The sequence below is a fragment of the Aulostomus chinensis genome, chromosome 15 (assembly GCF_037954235.1).
Source record: "Aulostomus chinensis isolate RoL2024-O1b breed Wild chromosome 15, RoL_Achi_v1.0, whole genome shotgun sequence".
Lineage (NCBI taxonomy): Eukaryota > Metazoa > Chordata > Actinopteri > Syngnathiformes > Aulostomidae > Aulostomus > Aulostomus chinensis.
This window is the reverse complement of record NC_141334.1, coordinates 437,501-456,516: the sequence shown is the minus strand read 5'-3', so window position 1 is coordinate 456,516 and position 19,016 is coordinate 437,501. Positions and strand designations below refer to the sequence as shown.

The following is a 19,016-nucleotide window of genomic DNA, read 5'->3' as shown; positions in this document are numbered from 1 at the left end:
ACTGAGGTTCGGGACTGACAGTACGGCGCTGCTCTGCCGGACCGCCTGGGTTCTCCCGGGTTCTCTCAGGTTCTCTTCAGAACACACCCTTGTGCTGAGACTCCGAGGCAGCATTTATAAGATAGTTGAGAACGTAAACTCCCAAGCTGCCTGTCCACGCTTCGTGACGCGCCATTGACGTCCCCAGTCACGTGACAGTGGTCGCGCAACACCAGCTCAGACACGGGCTCTAGAACCACCTGCCCATCTCTAGGAGGAGTCAGCCTGGACCGGCCGCCCGCCCGGGGACGTGCGTTCGACCCGGAAGCAGTACCGAAGAACACATCGCGACACTTCGACCCGCTGCGTGGTTTCATTGGATTTCCCCCGAAAAGTTTTAATGTTTTAACTTTCCAGTTAGCTTAGCAGTTAGCTTGTCACTTAGCTCAGGAACTAGCTTTGTTTCAGCGCAGTGCCACGGTGGCTCCAACATGGAGGACATGTACGTCAAACCAGGTGAGAGTTCGCGTCACAAACTGCTCCTGTAGCTGATACCTGAAGGTAACAACTCAGGTGTAAACAACCGTGTGGTTGGAGCCAACAGCTCACGGGTAGCACGACTGTGGCTCTGCGGGCCGAGGCGTCCCGGCTCGGCGTCCCGGCTCTGTAGTCCTTCTGTAGACATGTCCATCATTATTGACCTCTAACGTCACGCGAGACCATTTCGCTCATCGAAGCTGTGTCTGGTGATCGAAGTGCTACAGGTCCGATTCCTGGATGATGATGACGACGATGATGCAGGGTTAGTTAGAAGGTTCCACTTGATCTGGGGCCCAGGTATTGACAGGGATCAGTCCTGGACTGAGTCTGATCCTGAGAGCAGTACCCTCGGTCCACGATGTTGCCTGCAGGTGTGGTCATCCTCGAGTTGACTCACTGCGCAAACTTGGAGCTGCAAAGTTGTCATCCAGTACAAGGAACCGCTTTGATGCCGGGTACTCCTGATGGCAGTGGTTCAATTCCTGTCGTTAGTAACTCAGCTTTTGTCACTACGATCAAGTCCAACTCTATAGATGCAGATGAAAATCCTGCTGGGCCGGGACAAGTGGGCCTGGACAAGTGGGCCTGGACAAGTGGGCCGGGACAAGTGGGCTGGGACAAGTGGGCCGGGACAAGTGGGCTGGGACAAGTGGGCCTGGACAAGTGGGCTGGGACAAGTGGGCCTGGACAAGTGGGCTGGGACAAGTGGGCCTGCCAGAGTTCCATCCACACTTTGGAGTGGACAAACTCCCCAACTGTAATTCTGACACCTGTCTATCTGTTGCCAGGTAACCAGGAGCGAGGCTGGAACGACCCCCCTCAGTTCTCCTACGGCCTCCAGATGGCCCATGGGCCTCAAAGGAACCTTCTGAACAAGAGAGCTGTACCACTCGGTGAGAACCCCTGCTGAACACAACACCACCCTCTGAGAGCTCTTTGTCTCGGACCATCGAACCCCCACAACCTGTCCTGGGACTTGGAGGCGTCAGTCGATGCGTCAGCAGCAGCTGGAGCGAGGGACTCTCTTGGGCTTGATGGTGGTTGAGAACAAAACGAGGCTAACATACAGCTGTGAATGTCTTGTCACTCATTTGTTCCCAGATGCAGGACCTCCTCCCATGACTCCACCTTGTTCTAGCCCCCTGGTTCCACCTCCTGGTGGAAAAGCCCCTCCCCCTGCAGGTAAGTGTCTAAAAGTGTTGCCATGACAACAGGTATGCCTCTGAACAAAGGTGATCGGGTCTCCTTGTCACTGGGGTCGACCCGAATGCTTCTTGGCTTCAAAGCGTCAACCTTCTCAAATGAGACGGGAGCAGCAACACGTTCATTCTTGAAGCATGAACCCTCATGACTTCCTCTCAGACGAGCTTAGATGTGTTAGCCTGCTGTTGGCGGGTGACCAGCTCCAGTCAGGCTCCAAGAACCCCACACGGGCAAGATGGCGGACAAGTCAAGCGCCTGTTATGACTCAACAAGTGCTGGACCTGCCAAACCGGCTGCCATGTCACGAACCCCCCCACCAGTCCCTGACAGCTGAGTCGCTGTGAGCGTCACACCTGCTGGAGACGTCTAGGGCTCCTGTTTGCTCCGTTAGCGCCACCTGCTTTCTGTTCAACCTTGATTAGGGTGACGCTTCGTTTATTCACAGGTAATTAACACCTCATGTCTTGATCCTTGCAGCCCGTTCTCCTGGCTGGCGAGCCACACCCCCTGCTCCCCCCAGGCCAAGGAGTGAGGATGACAGTAGCCAATCAGAGACTGAGCCTGACATCGACGCAGTGTTACCGGTGCTGGAGCGAGCGCTGGCCGCCTGCAGGCTGGACGTTTGTGTGAGTGCCTCGGTCACAGTCATCCAGGCAACATCAGTTTTACTCCCAAACTTTTCAAAACAATCAAATGTATTAAAGTAACAGGAGACCAAACTTTTGTCTCCAGTTCAGACTTTTGTCAGGCTCGGGTCCATCAGAAGACCAACAACTTGATGCAATCAATAGAGAAATAAGAAGGAATTGGGGTCGCTGACTTGAATCAGGTCCGGGTAGGAGAAGCTGGCCGGTGAGTCTCAGTCCTGAAGAGTACAGGATGAGTCCAGAGGCGCTCCTGTCAGTCAGTGTGTCTTTGTACACGCCGATTCAAAGTGTCCCCTCCAGTCATGTGACAATAGTGCAGCGCAGTCCGAAAGCTGGACCCCAGCAGAGTTACAGTTCTGAAGAGAAGGTCACACCTGAGAGGAGAACATGGGAACACTTCAAGTTCCTACTAAGATGATCATTCTTGAGGGGGCGGGGCCATCACGCCCACATGATCTCATGAGGAAGCAGATGTCAGTAGAACTGAGACTGATGCAGTGACAAAATGAATGCAAGTGGCCAAACAAGGCTGGAGGTAAATGTGCTCAGCACCAGGTTCTTAGGCCAGAACTCCAGGTGACCTTGGCCCTGGTCAGCAGCGGTACAGTGTGCTAGCTAACGTTAGCCTCAAGGACTCCAGCCTTTGATGTTCCTCGGTGACAGCGGCTCCGTCTTTGGCTACCAGTAGTAGTGCAACATGTTTGAAATGAGTGGATGGCGTCCGTGACGCGCCCACCCGCCGCCCTGCAGTGTGTCCTGCTCTATCCACGTCAACAGATGGAAGCAGAACCCTGTATTTTACCACCTAAATCAGCAGAGGGCGCTGCTGCTCAGGGGAACCACCTGACACCCATTCACCTGAAGCAGATGAAGTATCTTGCCTGTCATACGTTTGTCATGTGTGAGTGTGATTCTGACCCACGCTGTGACCTTTGTGCAGCGCCAGGTGTGTGACGATGTGGCAAAGAGACTCCACCTCCTGCAGGAGAGCTGGACATCGGGTAGACTGAGCCTCCCTGTGAGGAGACGCATGAGGAACCTCTCGCTGGGTAACACCTGTCTGTCTGAGTCACTCTGATGCTTGGTTTTATCACGGCGTGTTGGTTCCATGCTGTAGTCTGATCATGTGACCTACGCCACGAATGAGCATTTGTAGTTGTGCAGGCTTTGCCACTTCTTACATAATGAACAGGTCTGTTTCAGTTGCAGGCCTGAAAACCTGTCTGTCTCTGCAGAGTTGCAGTCCGGGAACTGGGACTCGGCTGACGAGATCCATCGCTCGCTGATGGTCGACCATGTGACCGAGGTCAGCCAATGGATGGTTGGTGTGAAGCGGCTCATTGCTGAGACTCGAAAACTCAGTCCAGAACTCTTAGAACCCTTTAAGCTCTCAGAGGGAAAAGCCCAGGACACCTCCGACCCGGCCCAGGACTCTGTCTCTTAGTTCTGATGTAGTTCAGGCTTCCTTCATGAACTCTGAATCTTTCAGTAAAAGCAGGATCTGGTGACGGTTCTCATTTGAGCAGAGGGTCAAAGGTCAGGGGTTTGTCAGGGGTCTGGACTGGACAGTCTGGACTCTGGCACCTGACCAAATCCTTATTCGTCCACCAATCACAGCAGAGCTCAGTTCAAACTGTGTAAACACAAAATCTCCGTTACCTACTCAGGACGACCTTCACCTGTTTTCACACAAAGATGGAGGATTGGGTCTGTCACAGGTATCAGGTGGGAACCGTCGACCTGGACCAGGTGACATCATTGTGTTTGCAAGTGTGACTCTGTTTACTCAAGTTAATAAAGTCCAGTAACAGCGTGTCTGACTGATGTAGCTTTAACGCACAGCCTCCTAGTGATGACATCATCACTGCCCCCCCTCCTGACCACTGACCCAATCACTTCCTCTGTCTGAATGGGCTACCTGACCTGCCGGGGGAGAACTTCTGATGCTACTCAGTAGGGGGATCGTGGAATCGGGTCGCCCTGACCGCTGTGACGCGTCATCACTGAAGTCATGGCTCTATACAAGTGAAATAAAATGTGACTTGGCTCACCAGGTGTTCTGACTGTTTCAGCAACATGGCGCCGAGTTCCAGCAGCGGCGCACCCAAAACGTGTGACCCCAAATGACAGTCGGAATCAATCAAACCACGCAGGTGTTTTTGTGAACCAGACTGTGGCGGCGCTGCTGCTGGACCTCTTCATGAAGACGCTCTTCATCCCTCAAACCTGAAGTTGGTTATGAGGCTGAGAGGAACCCTCGCCAACACAGAGAAATGAATCAGAAGGAGAGCAACGCTTGGACCCCTGATACACCGAGTACAAGCAGCGCTGGTCGCAGTATTTTTGTACTATTACTGTCAGAAGCAGCATTGTGGATTGTAGTAGTGTTTGCAATATCACCAGCAGTAGCAGCAGTCCTATTTGTAGTAATATTTGCAGTCGTCCTCCCCAGCACAGACTGAGGGATGCAGTTACCATGGTGACCATGTGTGTGTCTCCTGGGCTGTGATTGGCCGAGGGGCGAGTGGGCGGGCAGCTTGAGCAGCCACAGTTGAGAAGACAGGGACAGAGACAGCTCTTCTCACTGCTCTCATCATCTCTCCATCTTCTCTTCCTCCTCCTCTTCCTCTGTCACTATCAAACTCCATTTTCTTATCCTCTCCCTCTTTGTCTTCCTCTCTTTTATCTTGCTGCCAGATTCCAACTTTTTCCTCCTCCCTGTTTTCTTCTTCGCTCGCAACTCAGATCGACTTGTCCAACTGCTGGCCTTCATCTTCACTAACATCACCATCCTCTGGAAGACGGACAGGGAGCCCCCTGACCCTCGCCCCATTGGGTCGCTATGGCAACGGTCATCTGCACTCGTTTCACTGAAGAGTACCAGCTGTATGAGGAGCTGGGCAAGTAAGTCCTGCTGAGGAGGAGGAGGGGGAGGAAGATGTTCCTGCTACTTTACATGAGGTTAACGCTGATCATTCCTATTGATTATAGGGTTAGGATTTGTAACGAATTGGTTTGGTGGTAATTTGCCCACTCATTTGATTTCATGTGATTATTAAATATTGCATTTGTATTCAGGGCTTTGTAGATTTTTCAGAAATTGTTCTGGTGTTTTTCAGGATGTAGTTTTTTATGTGAATTCTGTATCAAGTTGGATATAGATGGATGAGTGTAACACCTTACTGACCTCATCCCACTCACCGCCCTCACACACACGCACACACACACGCACACACACACGCAGCAGCAGCAGCAGCAGCAGCCAGGTCTGTTACATAACAGGATGGTGGGCGGCAGCTTTTAGCTTTCAGGAGACAGAAACTGTTTCTTTGAAACTTGAGAAGAGAATCAAAGCCATGGACCATCATCACCGATACCAGGATTGATCATCAGCATTTGGTACAAAATACTCGTGCTTACATTTCCCATAATGCACAAGGAGTGTGTCTCACTGAGCCTCCCAGGGCTCTGTATTAGGGCCCATCACACTGATGTCACCAGGTGCCACTCAAGGACTGAAGTTGAAACAGCCTGTGGAGCATGCCACATGTCTCTGATGTCATTTATTAGCCCCGCCCCTTCCATTGTTCAGGTATGTGCATAGTTGATGTACAAGATGATTTGTATACTTGTACTTCATCTTTTTAAGGAGATTGACTCACTTTAAAGTATTTTTTGCCTCATATGACACAGTGTAGAAAGCTGAGACCCAGGCTAGTTAGCTCAGCACAACGGCTGGTAGTGGGTGGGAAGTGTTAGCATCAGCTAGCTCAAGTCCAGGCTAGTTAGCTCAGCACAATGGCTGGTAGTGGGTGGGAAGTACTAGCATCAGCTAGCTCAGGTCCAGGCTAGTTAGCTCAGCACAATGGCTGGTAGTGGGTGGGAGGTGCTAGCATCAGCTAGCTCAGGTCCAGGCTTGTTAGCTCAGCACAATGGCTGGTAGTGGGTGGGAAGTGCTAGCATCAGCTAGCTCAGGTCCAGGCTAGTTAGCTCAGCACAATGGCTGGTAGTGGGTGGGAGGTGCTAGCATCAGCTAGCTCAGGTCCAGGCTTGTTAGCTCAGCACAATGGCTGGTAGTGGGTGGGAAGTGCTAGCATCAGCTAGCTCAGGTCCAGGCTAGTTAGCTCAGCACAATGGCTGGTAGTGGGTGGGAAGTGCTAGCATCAGCTAGCTCAGGTCCAGGCTAGTTAGCTCAGCACAATGGCTGGTAGTGGGTGGGAAGTACTAGCATCAGCTAGCTCAGGTCCAGGCTAGTTAGCTCAGCACAATGGCTGGTAGTGGGTGGGAGGTGCTAGCATCAGCTAGCTCAGGTCCAGGCTTGTTAGCTCAGCACAATGGCTGGTAGTGGGTGGGAAGTGCTAGCATCAGCTAGCTCAAGTCCAGGCTTGTTAGCTCAGCACAATGGCTGGTAGTGGGTGGGAAGTGCTAGCATCAGCTAGCTCAGGTCCAGGCTAGTTAGCTCAGCACAATGGCTGGTAGTGGGTGGGAAGTACTAGCATCAGCTAGCTCAGGTCCAGGCTAGTTAGCTCAGCACAATGGCTGGTAGTGGGTGGGAGGTGCTAGCATCAGCTAGCTCAGGTCCAGGCTAGTTAGCTCAGCACAATGGCTGGTAGTGGGTGGGAGGTGCTAGCATCAGCTAGCTCAGGTCCAGGCTTGTTAGCTCAGCACAATGGCTGGTAGTGGGTGGGAGGTGCTAGCATCAGCTAGCTCAGGTCAAGGCTTGTTAGCTCAGCACAATGGCTGGTAGTGGGTGGGAAGTGCTAGCATCAGCTAGCTCAGGTCCAGGCTTGTTAGCTCAGCACAATGGCTGGTAGTGGGTGGGAAGTGCTAGCATCAGCTAACTCAGGTCCAGGCTAGTTAGCTCAGCACAATGGCTGGTAGTGGGTGGGAGGTGCTAGCATCAGCTAGCTCAGGTCCAGGCTTGTTAGCTCAGCACAATGGCTGGTAGTGGGTGGGAAGTGCTAGCATCAGCTAGCTCAGGTCCAGGCTAGTTAGCTCAGCACAGTGGCTGGTAGTGGGTGGGAAGTGCTAGCATCAGATAGCTCAGGTCCAGGATGCTGGTGTGTCCAGCAGAATCCTCCTCCTCCTCCTCATCAGGAGCAGCAGTCGCTCCTCTGGAGAGAGGAGCTCCCTCAGTCAGGGATGTCAGAATGACGCCTGTAAACTCTAACCTCAACTTGGGAGATCTGCCCTGATTATGCTGCGGGTCAACCTGCCCAACAAGCTAGCAACACTGGCAAAACCAAAGTGAAATTTTAAGTTCTTGCTAAACGACATGCAGCCAGCTGGTTGAAGAGTCACATCGAGCAGCATTGGCATGTGTTGACCAGTAGGGGGCAATTTAAAGACAACACTCAAAAATCCCCCAACAGCCAAGGCCAGGGGTGTCCAAACTGGTCCAGTAGGGGCCGGTGTGGCTGCAGGTTTTCATTCCAACCCAGCAAAAGCAACACCTGATTCTACTAAAATCAACTAAGCTGCGTCCTCACAGCTCATTTGTTGGATCAGGTGTTGCTTTTGCTGGGTTGGAATGAGAACCTGCAGCCACACCGGCCCCCACTGGACCAGTTTGGACACCCCTGGTCTAGAATCACAGCACGGACACCATTTTCATAGTGGTCAATTTCTGTGGCATGTGAGGAGGCGGAGTCAGCACACTGTTGACAAAGCACATCATTCGTGCCTATGCAGGATGTCCCACTAAGTTCAAGCACATGGCAGATGGACACCATGATGGCGGTGGTGTTGGCCCCTGTCGTTTTCTCTGTGTGGCAGGTCCGTGTTTTCTGTACTGACTCCTCCTCCTCTCCTTCCTCGCCGCTCATCATCACTTCCTCCTCGATTGTGCTGTAGCTAGAGGCAAAGAAGCAGTACATGTCATCATTTGGGCAACGCCCACAGCCACTGTTTTGAGTCCAAACAGAGTCAAGATTGTTTGTTTGTTTTCCTTCATCCAAGACACCAGAGATGCAGAGCAGCAAGAATTTACAAGCACGGCTCTGTTTTAAGTACAAATGAAAAATGGAAATAGACATGAGCCGGCTCAAAGGAAGTTGAATATTTAGTTAAAAAGTCTATTTAACATAAAACCTGGCCCTCCTCTTGAATTCTTATGTGGAAAAACAGCAGTTGACATTGGTGGATTGATTGTGTGGGTCATTGCCACGGTGCCACTGTGAGGTTGGTCGTGTAACTTTGAGAACATGACATCATTCCAGCTTACTTGCTGCTGATTGCTTCATCCCGCTGTGTTTCCAGGGGAGCGTTTTCTGTGGTACGACGCTGCGTGAAGGTTCTGTCGGGTCAGGAGTATGCCGCCAAGATCATCAACACCAAGAAACTGTCTGCCAGAGGTGAGGGTCAGCCTGTTGGGTCTTTGCCTGTAGTCCTCACTCGCCATCTCTCTTGTCACCTGAGTGATGCGCCGACGACCTTCATCACACTGACACTTCAGTGATGGATGATTAATAAAGGTGTTACCATGATGATGGCATTGTCACGCTGCTTCTTCATTGGCGTTGATCGGTGAGAGAGACGGGGAGCAGCTTCCTGTGATTCAAAGTCAAGCTATTCTCAATAGAGAGCAAGGGGAGGACATTCAGCACCGTCAGCAGTTTTACTGACTTTTCCATACGTAGACTGTGCCACCCTAGATGGATGCCACTCCTTCATACCTGCTATATCCACCAGAGGGCGTCTGTCCCTGGAACGTGCCAGTCGATGGGATGGTTGTGGCGTCTGTCTTGGAGGACCTCCTGATGGAGGCTCGCTCACCCTCATGAAGGGTGAGGCCATGATTCCTCGTTTTAGGGCCTAGAAGAAGGGTTGCTGGTCCCCACCTCATACTCCCGCAAGAAGGCTGCCGTGCTTGAGGCCTACAGCGGGAATGTTTGGGTCATTGACCTTCGACCTCTTTCATTGTCGACCTCAGTGAGGAAGAAAAACAAACAGGATTTCTCTCCATTTCTGATGAGGGCTTTTAAAACATCTCTATTCTGGTTTTAGAAATATTCTTTGTTGCTTAGCAACACCCTGCATTGTTGACAGAATGCGCATGTGTGTGTGTGTGTGTGTGTGTGTGTGTGATATCAGGTACTCCTCACGTTGACTGTGTTTAATGGTAAAGGTATGATGTCAGGGCTGCACGGTGGTGCAGTGGTCAGCACTGTGGCCTCACAGCAAGAAGGTTCCAGGTTCGAGTCCCGGCTCGGGCGCGGGGTCTTTCTGGGTGAGTCTCCATGTTCTCCCTGTTCCTGCTGGGTTCTCTCTGGTACTCCAGCTTCCTCCACAGACCAAAGACATCAATTTGGGGACGAGGCTGATTGATTCTCTAAATTGACCGTAGGTGTGAATGTGAGTGTGAATGGTTGTTCGTCTCTGTGTGTTGGTCCTGCGATGGACTGGTGACCTTTCCAGAGTGAACCCCGCCTCTCGCCCGATGATGCTGGGATAGGCTCCACCCCCCCCACGACCCTTACTAGTAGGGAATAAGCGGAAGACGATGATGGATGGTATGATGTCAGCAGCCATGATGCTCATGTTGGTCGGACAAAAGTTTGTCCCTGCTGTTGCTGCGTTATCAGCAGGAGCTGATGATCTTCATCCTCACCATCATCATCAAGTCTGACAAACACAAATTAAATACGAAACTTTTCTTATGCTTGTAGACCTTTGAATCTGTCCGTGGTTCGTTCAGGTGTCGGTAATGACTCGGACAGCTGTTACGACAGGAAGAGGATCAATAACTGATCAAATGTGTTTGTCTGTTCTCAGATCATCAGAAGTTGGACCGCGAAGCTCGAATATGTCGTTTACTGAAACATCCCAATATTGGTGAGTACCAGCAGTACCTATGCTACTACTGCTAGCACTATTGCTGCTAACGCTACTGCTGACACTAGAGCTGAAAATACTACTGCTGAAAATACTACTGCTAACACTACTGCTGAAAATACTACTGCTAACACTACTGCTGAAAATACTACTGCAAACACTACTGCTGACACTACTGCTGAAAATACTACTGCTAACACAACTACTGAAAATGCTACTGCTGACACTACTGCTGAAAATACTACTGCTAACACTATTGCTGAAAATACTGCTGCTAACACTACTGCTGAAAATACTACTGCTAACACAACTACTGAAAATGCTACTGCTGACACTACTGCTGAAAATACTACTGCTAATACTACTGCTGAAAATACTACTGCTGAAAATACTACTGCTAACACGACTGCTGAAACAACTGCTGAAAATACTATTGCTAAAAATACTACTGCTGAAAATACTACTGCTAACACTACTGCTGAAAATACTACTGCCAACACTATTGCTGAAAATACTGCTGCTAACACTACTGCTGAAAATATTACTGCTAACACTACTGCTGACACTACTGCTGAAAATACTACTGCTAACACTACTGCTGAAAATACTACTGCTGAAAATACTACTGCTAACACGACTGCTGAAACAACTGCTGAAAATACTATTGCTAAAAATACTACTGCTGAAAATACTACTGCTAACACTACTGCTGAAAATACTACTGCTGAAAATACTACTGCTAACACTATTGCTGAAAATACTGCTGCTAACACTACTGCTGAAAATATTACTGCTAACACTACTGCTGACACTACTGCTGAAAATACTACTGCTAACACTACTGTTGAAAATGCTACTGCTGACACTACTCCTGACATTACGACTGCTAACATTACTGCTAACACTACTGCTGAAAATACTACTGCTAACACTACTGCTAACACTACTGCTGACACTACTGCTGAAAATACTACTGCTGACACTATTGCTGAAAATACTGCTGCTAACACTACTGCTGAAAATATTACTGCTAACACTACTGCTGACACTACTGCTGAAAATACTACTGCTAACACTACTGTTGAAAATGCTACTGCTGACACTACTCCTGACATTACGACTGCTAACATTACTGCTAACACTACTGCTGAAAATACTACTGCTAACACTACTGCTAACACTACTGCTGACACTACTGCTGAAAATACTACTGCTGACACTACTGCTGAAAATACTACTGCTGACACTACTGCTGACACTACTGCTGAAAATACTACTGCTGGAAATTCTACGGCTAACACTACTGTTGAAAATACCACTGCTAACAGTACTGCTGAAAATACTACTGCTAACATTACTGCTAACATGACTGCTGAAAATACTACTGCTAACACTACTGCTGAAAACACTACGCCTAACACGACTGTTAACACTGTTGCTGAAAATGCTACTGCTAACACTGCTGCTGAAAATACTACTGCTGACACTACTGCTGAAAATACTACTGCTGACACTACTGCTGACACTACTGCTTAAAATACCACTGCTAACACTATTGCTGAAAATGCTACTGCTAACACTACTGCTGAAAATACTACTGCTGGAAATTCTACGGCTAACACTACTGTTGAAAATACCACTGCTAACAGTACTGCTGAAAATACTACTGCTAACATTACTGCTAACATGACTGCTGAAAATACTACTGCTAACACTACTGCTGAAAACACTACACCTAACACGACTGTTAACACTGTTGCTGAAAATGCTACTGCTAACACTGCTGCTGAAAATACTACTGCTAACACTACATCTGAAAATACTACTGCTGACACTACTGCTGGAAATTCTACAGCTAACACTACTGTTGAAAATACCACTGCTAACAGTACTGCTGAAAATACTACTGCTGACACTACAGCTGAAAATACTACTGCTAACACTACTGCTGACACTACTGCTGAAAATACTATTGCTAACACAACTGCTGAAACAACTGCTGAAAATACTATTGCTAAAAATACTACTGCTGAAAATACTACTGCTAACACTACTGCTGAAAATACTACTGCTGAAAATACTACTGCTAACACTATTGCTGAAAATACTGCTGCTAACACTACTGCTGAAAATATTACTGCTAACACTACTGCTGACACTACTGCTGAAAATACTACTGCTAACACTACTGTTGAAAATGCTACTGCTGACACTACTCCTGACATTACGACTGCTAACATTACTGCTAACACTACTGCTGAAAATACTACTGCTAACACTACTGCTGACACTACAGATGAAAATACTACTGCTAACATTACTGCTGACACTACTGCTGAAAATACTGCTGCTAACACTACTGCTGACATTACTGCTAAAAATACTACTGCTGACACTACTGCTGAAAATACTACTGCTGACACTACTGCTGAAAATACTACTGCTGACACTACTGCTGAAAATACTACTGCTGACACTACTGCTGACACTACTGCTGAAAATACTACTGCTGACACTACTACTGAAAATACTTCTGCTATCACTACTGCTGAAAATACTACTGCTAACACTACTGCTGAAAATACTACTGCTAACACTACTGCTGAAAATACCACTACTAACACTACTGCTAACACTACTGCTGAAAATACTACTGCTAACACGACTGCTGTCATTACTGCTGAAAATACTACTGCTGACACTACTGCTGAAAATACTACTGCTAACACTACTGCTAACACTACTGCTAATACTGCTGCTAAAAATACTACTGCTAACACTACTGCTGAAAATACTACTGCTAACACTACTGCTGACACTTCTGCTGAAAATAGTACTGCTGACACTACTGCAGAAAATACTACTGCTGAAAATACTACTGCTGACACTACTGCTGAAAATACAACTTCGAACACTACTGCTGAAAATGCTACTGCTAACGCTACTGGTAACACTACTACTGACACTACTGCTGACACTGCTGCTTACACTACTGCTGAAAATACTACTGTTAACACTATTGCTGAAAACACTACTGCTAACGCTACTGCTGAAAATACTACTGTTAACACTATTGCTGAAAACACTACCGCTAACACTACTGCTGAAAACACTACTGCTAACACTACTGCTTAAATTACCACTGCTGACACTAGCTTTCTGCTAACACTACCAGGGACACTTCTGCTGCTAACACTAGTTAATTGTTAACACTACCACTGCCAACATTAGCTTACTGCAAACACTATTGCTAACACTGGCTTACTGTTAACTCTTCTGCTGCTTATACCAGCTTAATTTGAACAATGCTGCTAACACTACTACTGCTAATAGTGGCATGTAGTGCTCCTCTTTATACTACTAGTATTAATAGTATAGTTTTGCACAACTGCTGTGGTTTCTACTATTCTTAGTGTCCTAGAGAAATCTTTCTCTGCATTTACTTCTAGTACTGCTGCTGTTGCTCATCTGTGTACTAGTACCACATCTTGTACTTTAAGTGTGATGTGTTCTTTAATCTGCCTCCGACATTTTTCTGGTCTGGATGAGCTGTGATTAAAAATGGATGATGACGATTAATTAGGGAGCAGTTGGCGTTACTCACGGCAACCAGGGTGTAATCACTAATTCATATAATGATATTATTACCACAGAGAAAAGAGGTGAGGGGGGCGGGGGGTTTCATCCAGCATGTTCATGTCAACAGGGTTAAGGGTTGAGGAAGTACTCGCTACAGATACAAGTACTGCCATCACTCTGCTGCTCGTAGGCTCATATACCTCGAGCCACATCTCACTGGTTTTATGATGAATAAAACAAACATCTATTGACCTCCAAAGACCAGATGAAGAACTCACCAGTCGAACATCATCTATTGACGACTGACTTGGCAATATTGACACTGCTTTAGCATTTTGTATGCACAACCCATAAAATACCTAATTTTTCCACCAGGCCTGATTTTTGGATGATGATCAGACTGCCAAAAAGCTGTAGTTAGTCGTAGAAGAAGAAGAATTCCTTGGATGTCAGTAAGGCCCAAGGCCGGCAGGCTGGGGGAGAGGCGCTCACAGCCGAATCAACCGAGTCAGTGGAATGTCAGCTGCTCGAGCCCAGCAGGTGTAGAAAAAATGATGCATGATGCATGTTTCCTGACCACTCCACTGACTAGCATACGCACTAGCATTAGCACTAGCATTAGCACTAGCATTAGCACTAGCATTCAGCAGGCACTGCCTCATGTGTCTGAGTTCACTATAACTGGAACACAATTATCTGCTGGTCAGTTTTATAACTTTGTATTTCCTGACTGCTACACTAACAAGCTCAGCATTTATTTAAAATAGTCTATATTTAGTTTAACCAGATAACCCCTGAATGGTGGTGAAACATGGTATTTCAGAAAACGTGTGTTGATAGACATGATCCGCTGGGGAGGGTTCACGTGGCAGAGCGGCTGCTGCAGCATCAACATGTGTGAGCGCTGCTGAAGCTTCTCCTCCTTGGACGCTGTGATTTGCAAAGCTCTTATTTATGCGAGGGGAAAACTCTCGAATTCACAAAGAAAAATGTATTTGATGTTTTGGCATCGAAACGTTTTGCTGCAGCTGGTGATGCTGTAACGAGATGGAAGCTGCTTTTCTGTTGGTGAATGTGGGAACTGCATCTGTTGTATAAGAGGAGGATGTTTAATGGAGACGAAGCCACACACACATACACACACACACACACACACACACACACACACACACACACACACACACACAAATCCCATGGCTGTACTGTGTAGGAGTGTTTTGAGAGAAAAACCTAATTATTTCTTTCTGAGTGCTTTAACACAGGTGTGTGTGTGTGTGTGTGTGTGTGTGTGTGTGTGTGTGTGTGTGTGTGTGTGTGTGTGTGTGTGTGTGTGGAAGAGAAAGGGTTTTGATGCCTTCACCTAAGGACACTGTTGCTTAGCAACACACCACACACTCACACACACACTCACACACACACACACACACACACACACACACACACACACACACACACACACACACAGAGTTACATAACCCCCCTCAGTATCTGTGGAGCATCACCTGCCCACACAGAGCTCTGATTGGATGCTAAGTTCTGCTGCTGCTGTCTGATTGGCCAGTTGGGTTCACGTGAGGTCATCATGTAACACCTGACTGACTGCTCACTTCATCTCTCTTTAATAAATAGTTTGTTTTAAAGTTAATGGAAGTGATGGGTTTTTATGCTCACTGTTAAATTCACACCAGGACACCGCCGGTCCGTTCACTCACAGTATCAGTACAAGATCAGCAGGGGGGAAATACTACAAGCACGAGTGTGGAACTACTGCAGTAGAACTACAGTACAAGTAGCCAGTGGCAGGCTCCCACCGGTACAGTACTAACTTGTCCTCAACCCCAGACCAGAGGAGCCAATCCAATGGTTCTCTTCCTCACCATCATCATCTTGATTCAGTGACCATGTGACTATCCTGTGCTCACGGTAGGGATTTATTCATGGGTTATATCTCAGGGTGTATAAACCCTCCAGATCCTGCACCACTTTATCGGATAGTGAACAAAATTGTGAGTGGATAAGTCAAGACTCAGAGGTTATAAAGACGCCTTGATACACACAACCACCACTCACGGAAAAGACGGCGCATCAAGAGAAAATAAGCTTCCGACTTGCTGCCCAGAAGCCGATGCTGGCGTCTGTCCCGATGAACGCAGCCCACCGTCAACTGTTCCATCTTTCTTTTCCTTTCTTTCTTCCTTCCTTCAGTTCGGCTGCATGACAGCATCTCAGAAGAGGCGCATCATTACCTCATCTTTGACCTGTGAGTTCTGTGATTCTTCGATATGTCAATGACATCATTCTGATTCATGACATCACTGTGGTACTTCCTTTGGTGAGTGAGTGAGGAATGTTCATTTAGGTGTAAATGTGAAGCTCTAGAACTTAAAAACGGTTTGATGTGAGTCTGACGGTGGAGAACCTGGGCCGCTCTGTGGCCTTGTTCACACTTCTCTAACCTTCATGTGTTTTATGTGACAGCATCTGCTGCTGCCATTTTGGTTGCGTGGTTCAAGTCTTGCTGGTGTGTGTCATGGGCCCTGTTCACACCTGGTATCAGGATCTGACCAGGTACTACTGAGGACCAGACATGGTCCTGGTCCTGGTCTCTCTCTTCAACTCTTAATCTCCCTCTGATAAACATGGCAAATGTCACCAGCTGCATCACCCCCCTATCTCTGGTCTCTCTCTCTCCCTCGACCCCCCCCATTCACCCTCCAAAGCAACAAATGAACCTGGTTCGTCTGCTCAGGTTCTGAGTGACAGGTGCTCGTGTGCTGCTTGTAGTAACTGAACTAGTGGAGGTTTATTAGCTGGTTATCCTGCAGCAGACGAAGTATTGCGTGGTTTCTTTACGTACCTCAAGGGGAAGCAAGATCTGATCACAGGACATGCGTGTGGAGTTGCGTGTTGAAGCCAAGTGTGAACACTCGATCACACGGGGAGGGGTCCTACGAGCAGGTGTGAACAGGACCATGATATTTGAATGATGACACATTTCTCCATGACCTCATTCTTTACACAGCATGACCTCCCGTGTTGTGGTCGTAGAACGCTGTTATGATGATGGCGTTTCATCACATGTCCCAGGGTTACAGGTGGAGAGCTGTTTGAAGATATCGTAGCCAGAGAATATTACAGTGAAGCTGACGCCAGGTAGGATGACATGAATGAATGAATGGATGAATGAATGGATGGATGAATGATTTATTTTGGTCATTTGGAGTAACAAGATTGCGATTTGAAAAGAATAGAGGAAAAAAAAGTAGAAATAAATCAATAAACAGACCAAAAGGTGGAGGCTGAACCCTGAGATTATTGTGCCTAACCTTTATACCTCATAGTGGAAAAGAATACAACAAAAACAAATAAACTACAACCAAAATGTTCAAAGTACCACGACAAGAGAAGAACTAACAAGACAACAAAAGGAAAAACAAACAAACAAAGAAGTGCATTTCCATCGCACTGATGTTGTACGTCTATACAGAACTTCAGATCTATACATCCTTTTGAATTTACTTTCTGCAAACTGCAGTTTTTTAATTTAGTATGTAGCTGGTCCTTGATCCAACCCTATGGCTGGTACTCCTTTATCTTTAATGTTTATTCTTGCATTGTTTTTTTTTGAATCCTGCAGAGCCCCTTAGGTTGAACTGGCTCTCTCTAGGTGGAACAGCTCCTGGATACAGTATGGAAGCAGATGCTTGTGTGCCTTGAACATTATGAGTGCAGGGTTCAATTTTACTAGATCTTGTAGTTTTAGGGTATTTAATTCTATGAAAAGGGGATTTGTGGGTGCGTAGTAGTCGGATGTACTAACAATTCTTATTGCTTTTTTCTTAAGTAGAGATATTGGGTTTACTACTGTCTTGTAGTTGTTCCCCCACACTTCAGCACAATCGCTGATATGTGGGAGTACAAGGGAGCAACATAACTAGAGGAGTGACTCTGTGTTTGGAAGGATTTTCAGTTTATACATTACAGCAATAGTTTGGGATATTTTTGTCCTTAACTTGTTTACATGTGGATTCCAGTTCAGTTTATTGTCAAAGGTTCTACCTAAGAACTTATTCTCCAACACTCGTTCAATTTCCACTTCGCTGATCATGATTTTCGCCGCTCCGTGAATTTTTCTATTACCAAAAATAATGAATTTAGTTTTATTCATGTTTAGTCAAAGTTTATTGACATCGAATCATTTCTTCAGTGTTGTAAGCTCACTGTGTACTGTGTTCAGGAGCTGGTCCAGATGTGTTGCTGAGCAACACAGACTGGTGTCATCAGCCAACAAGACACAGCTCATATCTTTTAATATGTCACAAAGATCATGAATGTATAAAATGAAAAGTTTTGGGCCCAATACCGAGCCTTGAGGGACTCCAAATGTCATGTGTTCCATGTCAGAATTGACATTGTTCACATGAACATATTGACTTCTGTTGCTTAAGTAGCTTTTTAGCCATAGATTTGCCCCTCCTCTGACCCCGTATCTTTTTTAAAAGCAAGCCATAGTGGATGGTATCAAAGGCCTGTCTGAGGTCAATAAATACCCCAACTGCTTATAACTTATCGTTTATTGCTGTTGATGTCTGTTCAACTGTTCTATGGCTGCCATTGACGTGGACCTTTTTTACCGAAACCCAAACTGATGGTTACTGAGTAGGTTATGTTTTTCTATAAAACTGTCAAGCCTGGCCACCAACAGTTTTTCCAAGATCTTTGAAAATTGTGAGAGCAGAGAAATAGGTCTATAATTTATAAATTGATATTTGTGTCCACTTTCAAATACAGGAATGACTTTAGGGTTACTAGGGAAAATGCCTGTTAGAAAAGATAGGTTACAAATGTAGGTGAGTGGTGTAACTATACTATTTATTATTTCTTTAACAAGCATCATATCTATGTCAGTGTTGTCTGTGGACCTTTTATTTTGAAATTTTTTGACTATTTCCAGAATTTCACTTTCTTGGATTTTCCTTATAAATATGGAACTTGGATTCTGTTTTATGTTTCTTTCATTAAACCCATCACTGTCCTTCAGCTCCAAAATTTCACTTGCTAGATTAGGTCCCACATTTACAAAAAAGTTGTTGAATTCATTTACAATTTCTTTTGTTTCAAGTATAGTTTTGTCCTCTTTGATGAATTGATTTGGATAGCCAGCTTTTACTTTACCTTTTTTAATTAAACTACTTATTATCTTCCAGGTCCCTTGGATATTACTCTTATGTAGTT

General features: G+C 46.7%; 2 protein-coding genes across 2 annotated transcripts in view; both read left to right on the top strand.

Moving 5' to 3' along the window:
* The first annotated feature begins 48 nt into the window (after positions 1-48).
* Positions 49-4,221, top strand: sra1 (steroid receptor RNA activator 1). The gene is made up of 6 exons (XM_086179259.1): positions 49-495; positions 1,308-1,412; positions 1,621-1,701; positions 2,200-2,348; positions 3,310-3,418; positions 3,605-4,221. Exons 1-6 carry the CDS (start codon positions 471-473, stop codon positions 3,811-3,813), a joined length of 678 nt encoding a protein of 225 aa, XP_086035385.1. The 5' UTR covers positions 49-470; the 3' UTR covers positions 3,814-4,221.
* A 718-nt stretch (positions 4,222-4,939) lies between these two features.
* The window catches only part of camk2a (calcium/calmodulin-dependent protein kinase II alpha), a 34,493-nt gene continuing 20,416 nt past the window's right edge, over positions 4,940-19,016 (top strand). Inside the window, exons 1-5 of the mRNA XM_086179256.1 lie at positions 4,940-5,273; positions 8,628-8,722; positions 10,143-10,202; positions 15,987-16,041; positions 16,869-16,934. Of these exons, the coding sequence (XP_086035382.1) occupies positions 5,212-5,273; positions 8,628-8,722; positions 10,143-10,202; positions 15,987-16,041; positions 16,869-16,934 (338 nt within the window). The 5' untranslated portion in view covers positions 4,940-5,211. The remainder of the gene's footprint in view (positions 5,274-8,627; positions 8,723-10,142; positions 10,203-15,986; positions 16,042-16,868; positions 16,935-19,016) is intronic.

Coding starts and splice junctions, on each gene's coding strand:
- sra1 (XM_086179259.1), top strand. CDS start 471: ATGGAGGACATGTACGTCAAACCAG. Junction 496..1,307: donor GGACATGTACGTCAAACCAG/GTGAGAGTTCGC, acceptor ATCTGTTGCCAG/GTAACCAGGAGCGAGGCTGG. Junction 1,413..1,620: donor CAAGAGAGCTGTACCACTCG/GTGAGAACCCCT, acceptor ATTTGTTCCCAG/ATGCAGGACCTCCTCCCATG.